Raw genomic sequence first — 10,197 nt, forward strand, 5'->3', positions numbered from 1 at the left:
TCCGACCTTCGGCCTACGCTCGTCTCCTCCCAATCTTGTCGCGAGGGGGAGGATGCCGGCGTTGATTGCCTTAAGGAGGTAGGAGGTGAAGTCGGCCTTCTTGACGTGGTTGAAGCACTCGTCGCGGGGCACGTAGAAATGCTGAAGCATGGGCCTTATCTCAATAGCCGTTCAGTATTAGGATTGTTTGACATATGTACTTATCTACAACAATATATTTTATTTTGTTTCCAACTAATAAGTCACTTGGCGCAACCGTCAATACTTAAGCCAAAAGTTTTGTTTTCCATGGTCTGCGGTTGCTATAATTTTGAGGAAAGAAAGTGAAATAAAAAATGAAAATGGGTTATACACAATGAAATAAGTTGTGTTCCTTTTCTATACATGTTCTATATGACCAAATTAAAAGACTAACTCATTAATCTTGGTCAAAATAAAAAAAGGTAGTCTCAACATTTCAAAAAAAACTAAGAAAACACATGATGTTGTTTGAAAACCCTAAAAATAAATCAACATAAATAATAAAGGCCGTACCAATGCACGCACATTCAACTGAAGCGAAGACTTCAAAAATAAAACTAAGACTTAAATATTTTATCAAGACCAAAGAGTCGAGATACTATCCACATGCTATCGTCTAAAATTTTACAAACACTTTACTGTGGTTGAAATAAGCTAATTGCTAAGAGTCTACATGTTTTGTCTCTTATATGAAAATTAAAAGGAATAAACACGTCACACAATTGTCTGTAGACGGTGTACCGGTCACTGACCTTCCCCTTTCTTCTCCAGTGGTCTCATCTTGTCCCCCATCCAATTCTCCAATGTGTTGCGGCTATGCCCGCCAATTTCTCTCCCCGGCCACCTTGGATTGACTCCACCGGTCCCAATCCCTCGTTCTACCGTGTCTCAACCACGCGACCCAATCATCTCTCCTTAGTCCTCTGCCCAGCTTGATTCTCGTTGGTGGCGCCTGACACTCGCTGAGTGCCTCTACGCCGCATAAGCGCCTACCGCTCTAGGAAGCTGCTGTGCCAAGACAAGCCGCACCCTCGCTGCAGATTTGCTGGGATCTAACCAAGAATTAATTGGTGGAGCGGGAAGAGAGGAGGACGGATGTGTGTGTTCTCTAAATTAAATATATTAAAGTCAAATTTTAAGAACTTGCTCAATCCCCACCGGTCTACTCCTTATCACACATAGTATGTTTCCAAACCGGTTTTCAAAAATAGAAAAAACTATACTGAAATATACTAACAAGGGCAAAACGAAATAAGAAGTCACGTGCACAGCCCAGGAAACATGTACATGTCACTCTATTTGTATATTCTAGTCTAATCCTTAATTTAATTTGACTGGAAATTCTCAATATTTGAATGCCTCATAACAACAAAATATATTGCACAGAGAAACAACCTTGTTAATCGTAAGGGCGAAAGAATGTAGTTTACCTCTCCACTCTAAAGATGTAATAACTGAATGGAGCAGCAAATACAGCTCAAACTAAGAACGTTCAGCATTGGCTTGTTCTAACTGCATAAATGTAGCCCTGTCACTTCATATAGTTTCGGCTGAGTTCTGCTGGGAGCGTCCAAAACTTCACATGTAATCATGACCATTTACACTACACTATGAACACTGTCTTGAGTAATCTGCTCTCATCTACCGACGGCCTCCCGCTTTTCTTGCACCTGAAACCTGCTCCTCATCAGATTTAACATCTCCATACTGCCAAAGCCGCAGACTTTCCTTCTTTCCTTCCTCTTGGAACTATCTTTTTTTTATTCTGGAGACCTGCCTTCCTCTCCTTGGTGTCCCATCTCTAATATCTTGCTTCTTCCATGCCCAGCATGCCCTTCCTGCACATACAAAATAAGCATAAAGTCTCCTATTCCTAAATACATAAACATGCATGTAGCATAGCCTATATGAATGAACCTTACAACGTAATACTCCATCTCATTATGGTTTTAAAATAATGCGATACAGGTACTCATGGCAGCTATTTAGGGGAAAAAAAACTAACGAGATGGAGTAACATTCAGGTCAGATTTGTTGCATTTAGAATGGGAGCTATCCACTTTGGTCAGTAATATTCGACCATGAATGAGTCAAGATGTCTAGAATTAAATAAATAGCAGTACAAAGAGGGGAAATAGCCAGTTGCAGACTCACAGAACATGTACCCGAAAAACACATGTTCTGCATGATTATACTTGACAAATCTCACAAAGAAGATGGACCTTGGCACAAGACAACAATTTCACAATGTTGGCTCTTGCGAAAACCAGTAGGACCTCAAAGATGAATAGGTAAATTACTTTTGGTGGGTACTAATTAGCAAGCTGCTGCAACTGCCATACATACTGCAGGTAAATACACCAAGGAGAGGTAAATAAATGTAATTGCATAGTACCTTTTCTTTCGAGGTGTTTTCTCAACCAATGCTCTGCCAAATCTGAAACAGCAACAATAGGCAAATCTTGAGGCAAATCGTGAGGAAATCTGAAACAGAAGCAGTAGACAAATCTTGAGGCAAACCTTTATAAAATCTGAAACAACAGTAGGCAAATCTTGAGGAAAACTCCTTGAGAAAATCTTGAGGAAAACCCCTTCACGTTTGGGAAATCTGAGCAGCAGCAGGCAAATCTTGAGGAGCCGGGAGAAAGAAAGAAAAATACCAGGAAAATATATGGGAGCTCGCGGATCTGACGCCCGGGAAATCGTGGACGGAGAAGATCCTTCACGTGAGGAGGCCCGGGTCGCTGGCAGCCGTCATTGTCCTCCGCTCTCTGACCCAAAATATTTCAGCATTACTGGGGTCAATGTATATCTATCTGAATACAAAGAAACACATATAAGTAATATATCTAAATGATTGGGAAGCCTGTAAGATCATGACTAAGCTCACTAATTTGAAACAGTTCAGCATTGTAAACACGCTAATGATATGCAATCCCTGTAACCTAGGTTGGTCATGTCCCTGAAGCTATTCTTGAGGTGATGGTAAATGACAATCTAAATGCGTTTAACATGGAATAAAAACCCCATTAACTAAAAAAACAATACACGTACAGTCCACATATATCAGAGAATGCTTAACCCTTAGATCTAACGGTCACAGGTAATCATGTAAATGAAGGGAAAGCAGTGTAAGAATATTAACTGGAAAATACAAAGGGCATTTACCTTGGGATTGCGGTGCCTTTGGAGTGAGGTGTTGAATGACCAATATAGGGTCGTAGTGAAGGTAAGGATAATCAGTGATATCCATAATATGCCACAGTCAAATCATACCAAATATCCCTACATAGATATTTCTAGATTAGATAACTCATGCGACCAAACTAACCTGCAAACTAAGAGAACAACATATCTAAATTCAAAACGTTGAAAGGACAATAATGGGAAAAATATAAACATGAATCATCAGCAAACAATTCATTCACCAAATACCGGTTATTTAATATCTTTAGTAACGGAGGCTCGCAGTGGTTTTAAAAAAAATTACTCCCTCTAGCCCAAATTAATGATGAAAATCCAACTCTCCAGATGTCTTTTTTTCTTGGAAAAGTCACAGTTGCAAAAGAAAGGAAAAATTGCAACCATAAATTGTACCCATGGTGTTATATATGATTGAGATTTATATCTAAGCCATACGCATACACACATTGAACATAATATGTAGGCCATGATTGAAGAACATAAAATTTCTTGCTAATAACACTACAGTCTTGTACCTTGTGAAGAAAGCAGAAGTTGATCAAAGGACTGAAATAAATAAAATGTTCATACATGATAAGACAAACATAGTTTTTTTTCAGGAAGAGGCAACCAAAAGGTTCTTTTCATTTCATTATGATGTAAGAGGGTGATCACAAGATCGATTACAACCACCTCCACTGAATTAAAAGCCAGTCACTCAAAACCCATGTCTAGTCAAAACCCCACATGCGTCTACCTGTAAAACTTGTTGCAAAGTTGCACTCTTATGGTCAAAAGTACTTGCATTTCTTTCCAGCCAGGGTTTCCGAATTACCAGAAGCATCATCACTGCCACCTCGTTGTGATTTGTTCTTGGCAATTTGGTCCACAAATACCCCCATTCTCGAACTGTATTGTACCCTGGCTTGTAGACTCCAAACCGCTGCACCGTTTCGCTGCCATCTTCTGTAATCTATTTGATTTCATGAAGTGCAAGCAAAAGTATATGCAGGCAATCAAAGCTGTCACACTTATCGGTGCAAGAGCCCATCAGAGTTAACAAAATGAAATGATAAACATCCTGATAGTATGAGGCTTCGGCTTCATAACATAGTAGAAATCTAACTCGAAAAACAAAAGATCTCAAAACGTGGCATGTTGTACCCAAATACAACGCATCGTATCTGTACCCTGTAACTCTAAATCTCAGAACTATCTTGACATCGCATATTATGTTCTCGTGAAAAAGAAAGCTAAGTTGACATTGCATATTACGTACCCTTTCAGACATGTACTATATATATAGTTCTTAGTCAATTCAATAGTTTTCTTAGAACCCATGCTACTACTATGAAGGAGACCAAAATACAGTAGATAGAGTCGAGGAATAAAGAAAGAACAAAAGAACCAGTATGTTACTAATACCACATGTCTGAAGTACCTGTCTTGTTGTAGTGGAGAAACGATCTGATCATCGTGACGTACAGTTCAGCCATCATACTCATCATAGGTGGCGATCATATTGATCATTTGGTTCATTACCTGGATATTAAAATCATAATAAGATGAAAATTTTAACACAAACTCCAAACTATATGAAATGAATATCAGGTACAAATTATATAAAAAAGAACACCTAATTATATGAAGCTCTAGGCAAAGTCAAGGAATTCATACTAAATACGGAAGTGTTCTGGGATTCAGTTCGGTAAGATATTTTAGGAGGAAAAAATCATACATTCAGGTCACATATCATCTAACACAAATATAATATCAGCAGCTAGGCATCTCCACCAGATATAAGCTCTAAGTTCTAAGTTGCACAGTCGGCAGAGTTTCATAAATGATTAATGCTACAGGGCAGCTTGCACAACAGAATCAGATATAACTTGAAACATGAGATTATTAATAGCACTTGCACAACACCGCAGATTAAGCTCAAATAACATGAGCCAATACAGATAACTTGAAACATCAGATTATTAATAGCACTTGCACAACACCGCGGATTAAAATAAAATGAACGCATGAAAGGTGGAACACAAGTGACGTTTCCTAGTGCATGTTAGCATACATTAAAAGATACGGTGAGATTGACTACACTATACAAGTCAATCAATATTTGCACTTAGCTCTGTATACAAAAATGCAGTACATTATATTATCTATTAGTTTCAGGACAGAAGCACATACCAATGGTGGCAGGGAGCACATCTAGATATTATTTCGGTACAGGCGTTGCCGCCAGAGATTTCACAGGGAACAATTCCCAGAATCTGGTCAAATTCTGTAACTAAAAAAAATCTCAGCCACTACAAAAGTTGGCATCAGAAAAATGGAGAAGAACAGAAACTGACGTCCTAGAAGTGAAGGGTAAAGTTCAAAATTGGGTGGTGCATTAGGTATGGTACAGGCTGCATTATTGCAAGATACATTATAGCTGAAATGTAATACTATTTTCAGTTTTCACACATATATAATGGTTTTGAAGCTTCTTTAATGTTGGGCCTGAAGTGTTTATCCTTCTAATTATAACAGCTGATGAATGTCATTCCATATTTTCAGTTCCCACTCATCTAAACGTATCAAGTACGAACACACCTATGCCCATCTTTACTGAATCTAGGTGGGCAAATTTGATAGCAAGCCTTTCCTATGGGTGGAGGGAGTTCTATATACTCGACACTAACGGTAACATGTTTTAAATGGTCTGATGGATCCACCTACCGAGCCGACAAAAAAATAGTAAAAAATCGCAGTTCTGAAAATTGGGAGGTTATGGTCTTAAAATAATTTCGCTAAAATGATTTGCTTCAGATATAATTCTCCAGAAGTTAAACACAGTACTGCAAAAAAATTATCGGGCTTACCCTATAGGTAACATAGTAGAAAAATAAATTATAAACCAGCAGATATCAAGGCTTTGCCGCCCAACTCAGATTATGCTTTTTTCCACATTAGACTACTGTTATAAGTAACCTGTCACAACAACAACAAATATCACGGCATGAATTATGAAGGAACTAACATACATAGTATACACAGTCAATCAGTCTAAACACAAGAAAATTAAAGAAGGAAGGGATGAGATATGGCACATCCCATGTGAACTAATTACCCGGTTGAAAGCAATTGCAGAATGTCAGGTGAAGAATTCTCAGTTTCTTAGGACCAATATATGAGAACCAAACTTGAAGAATTGCCCAAATCAAATCACCAGAACCAGGATGGACACTACCTGTACAAAAACCAGTCTCACTTTCTCAGGACCAATATATGAGAACCAAACTTGAAGAGTTGCCCAAATCAAATCACCAGAACCAGGATGGACACTACCTGTACAAAAACCAGACTCCAGGCTAGTCTGCATAACAATTGCTACAACCTGAATATGAAGAGAGAAGGAAATAAATGAGTCAAATATATGGTATCAATGATCATCAGGTTCACATGCAATTTATTGCTGAATCCAAAAGGCTAGACTATAAAACAGATTAGAGGTTATGTATGCATCATCCAAACAAAAGTACCAGCAACTAAGAAAGAGTATCGTGATCATCAGGTTCAGATACAATTTGGAAATATCTACGCTGCTTATTAACCAAGCTATCGAAGTATGGAGAAAATTAACGGCATCTTTACCTAAGAAAAAGTATTAAAAACTACTTGTTGGTATATTATTTCCTAGTTCTAGGATTGAATTAATAAGCCACAGACAACACTGAAATCACGCAAGCTCTCGCAGGAAAATATTGCCTCCGCATCAGCCTAAACCAAAATCTCCGCGTATACTTTGTTGCCTCCACATCAGCCTAAACCAAAATCCTCCGACCCAAGTTAGCACCTAAATAATGTTAAAAGGATTGCAATGGTACATCTGGTGTATGCTAAATAAATCCAAAATACTGCAGGTGGACAGTTGTTTATTTTATAAAAAAATTACTGATGTTGTATGCAGCAAAGGTGAGAAAAATTATCCGTCAATATACAGCAAGCCATTAACCAAAACTGGAACAACCAAATGAAACTTAATAGGATTCTTTTGGATTACATATTTGTGAATGTAACTGAACATCTCACCTAATTAGTACAACGGCACTATCAAGCATTAGATGACATATTAGACCTACTAATTCATCAACTAATTAGCAATTGACCTTATCCATATAATACATGGAGTGGCAAGGTCAGAGCCATGGAACCGAGACATGCTATTTCACTTGGCAAATGAAAAATGAAATGGTTTGCAAAGAGCAGGATATAATTCATATTCAAGGCGGGGATATATGCCCAAGTTGTATATATATACTGATATGATCTGCAGGTCCTACATATTGAGCTAGATTCTATATGGACACACTGAATGTCGTAATAAGATTTGGCAGGGAATCAATCTCACAAATTCGGAATAAAAAGTACACTGACAAGCTTGAAACTACTAACCAGAACAAACTCGTTAAGTGCCATTGCAATACTTGTGAAATGTTATAGCCCTCTACCCCCACAGACTTTTCCCTCTGAGGTGAAATGCATACCAAAAAATAGCAGCCGCTGCCAATACTTGAATCATTGGAAATAGCTGGTGTTAGTTCAAAGAATCTCCAGAGAAAAGGAAAGCATGTGAGGATATTGCGCAACGATAAAAAAAACCATATAAGTGGTACTTGCTGTAGAGAAATAGATATCGCAAGCCACAATCAAACTGGAGGCCCTCAAAGTTCCATCTAGCCTCGCCTCTGTTCTCAAAACCCATCTGATTGTTGTCTTTTTAATAGGACTGCAATAGACATCATTTCGCACCTACTATCAACCGTACTGAAATCTCAATGGCTTAAAATGTTCAAATGCACCGACGTGCTCTATCAAAGAAAAAAGAAAGGGTGCATATTGATTGATCGAGCACAACGTATAACAACGGCACAACGTATAATTCGGTTATTTCTTAGGACATTAACACCATGACTTCTTCCCAAACTGGGTGCATATTGATCGAGCACACTTGTCATCAGCAACTCCAACTATTAGTTCCCTAAATGCAGCAAGTTAAAGTAGAGCATTACCTGGAGGTTGTTGAATGCTGGATAAAAATCGTGTCCCCTATTTATCATCTGCAACTTCAGCCTCACATGACAATTCATCGGCATGACTGTCATATCACAAAAAAAACTTACAATTATTATACATAATATCAAAAAATTATTTACGGAGAGATGTTATCTTACCAAGAAGTGTCCATTTTGTTAACATAAACATATGCTGCCAAACCGATCGTAACCTGATCATGTATCCTACACATTTAACCGAATGACGAAGTTAACTACATACTGTAACATAGAAGCGGGTCTTGATATGATCCATCCAAAATCTGCAAATAGATCTAGTTCTACCAAGAACATTTTAGACATCCTTTCAAAACAAATGAGTGCATAAATCGATTAATTCTCAAGAAAATAATTGCAGGCTTCTGAGAAAGTGGCATTGAAATATGAACACGAAAGAAGAAAATTAGATACCAATGTGAAATTTATTCATACCTAACAAAAATAACAGAGAAATCTCAAGTATCCATTCTCTGGGAGAATCTCCACTTGCTGTTGTATCAGACCTTCCAAAAATACCATATTGCAGCAGACTGAACCGCATCCTTTTGAGAGTCAGATCTAAATAGTTGATCCAGAAATTAACAAACATGGAGCATCCACGAATGGAGCCATGGAGACCCGTCCCCTACTGCCTCTATGTGCCCACCTCCCACGAGACAAGGGCTGCCCCTACCACCAACCGCCACGCAGCAAGTGGATGGCAGAGAGGAGCAAGGAGGGGCTCGCGAGCCAGGGAGGCGTGGAGGAGATGCGATGGCCGTCAGAGGAGAGGCGCGGTCGTCTCGTACTGCACGGAGGAGGCCGGGCTCGTGCATCACCTCCTCACGCCCGCCGCCGCGGCCGTCCCATCCGGCTCCGTCGGCTTGCCGGCGTTGCGCTGAATCTTACCACGCAGAAGGAGCTCGCAGAGCAGGAGCCACCTCTTCTTCTCCTGGGGCGGCCGGTGCAGCTCCGCCACCCTCCTCCTCCGGCGCGCCATCGTCACCGCCTCCTCCCGCCCGCCACCGCGACCGTCCCATCAAGCTCCGTCGGCTCGCTGGCGCTACGCTGAATCTCGCCAAGCAGAAGGAACTCGCAGAGCATGAGCCTGCTCTTCTTCTCCTGGGGCAGCCGGTGCAGCTCCGCCACGCTCCTCCTCCCGCACGCCATCGTCGCCGCCACACACACGGCCAAACAAGTAGAGAGAGGATTTTCACCACGGGTTCGATCTAGGGTTTTCACCCCACCAGTATGCACACAGAAAAATGAGGGGACGAAAACGAGAGCATGTGGCTGCCTCCGACCAGTGGACCCCGCACGGAACCGGTCCCAGGAGTCATGGACTCAACAAGAGGCTGCAGAAGTGTCACAAAAATTCACAGATCCAATGGTCGAGGTGAAAAGTAGGGGTGGGTTTTTACTGTAGCTCGGCCAATGGACGATCAAGATTGTTTTGCCCCCTTGGAGTGGCCTGGTTAGCCGGGTACTCTAGCATCATTTATAGGAGAAATTTAATTTCCTCAGATAATAAGTGTGGGATCATGTTGACCAAGGTCAACACTTCACCTTTATCATTTGAGAAAAATGATTTAAATGGGGTACTAAACCTCATGCAATTTAAACACTACCATTGCAGCAATTTAATATCTCTAAGTAATCCACTATGAGGTGCTATAGACCAAAGTCATTACCTCCTATTGAAGTACTTAGGATCATGATTTAAATGAGAGGGAACCTGATATGGGGTGGCCCGATCTTCTCAGTAAGCAACGATGGTGATGATGATCACGGGGTGATGGTAGCGGAGGAACACGACGATGTAGTGGATGATAACTTGTATGACGCAACGAGATCTCTCGGTTGGTCCTTATCGCCAATGCAACAGCTCTCAACCCTGCAAGATATTCGCAAC

The 10,197-nt window shown here is 40.3% G+C and overlaps 1 protein-coding gene across 11 annotated transcripts; it reads right to left on the reverse strand.

Moving 5' to 3' along the window:
• Positions 1–1,371: 1,371 nt before the first annotated feature.
• LOC127300524 (uncharacterized) lies at positions 1,372–9,749 on the reverse strand. Of its 11 annotated transcripts, XM_071820152.1 has the most exons (14): positions 8,739–9,740; positions 8,427–8,492; positions 8,265–8,350; positions 6,541–6,589; positions 6,323–6,442; positions 6,075–6,183; positions 5,398–5,491; positions 4,646–4,746; positions 4,040–4,177; positions 3,190–3,306; positions 2,682–2,837; positions 2,542–2,612; positions 2,417–2,458; positions 1,372–1,859 (listed from the first exon to the last, which is right to left on the reverse strand). In XM_071820152.1, the coding sequence occupies exons 1-6, from the start codon at positions 8,893–8,895 to the stop codon at positions 6,173–6,175; spliced, it is 489 nt and encodes a 162-aa protein (XP_071676253.1). In that variant the 5' UTR covers positions 8,896–9,740; the 3' UTR covers positions 1,372–1,859; positions 2,417–2,458; positions 2,542–2,612; positions 2,682–2,837; positions 3,190–3,306; positions 4,040–4,177; positions 4,646–4,746; positions 5,398–5,491; positions 6,075–6,172. The 11 variants fall into 11 exon arrangements, 6 of the variants coding, with proteins under 6 accessions (XP_071676253.1, XP_071676254.1, XP_071676250.1 ...); XR_011745229.1 differs by lacking the exon at positions 2,542–2,612 and having other exon boundaries at positions 2,417–2,505; positions 7,648–8,350; positions 8,739–9,749; XR_011745228.1 differs by lacking the exon at positions 2,542–2,612 and having other exon boundaries at positions 2,417–2,505; positions 6,323–6,462; positions 7,648–8,350; positions 8,739–9,749.
• Positions 9,750–10,197: the final 448 nt, after the last annotated feature.

This window comes from Lolium perenne, chromosome 5, assembly GCF_019359855.2.
Source record: "Lolium perenne isolate Kyuss_39 chromosome 5, Kyuss_2.0, whole genome shotgun sequence".
Lineage (NCBI taxonomy): Eukaryota > Viridiplantae > Streptophyta > Magnoliopsida > Poales > Poaceae > Lolium > Lolium perenne.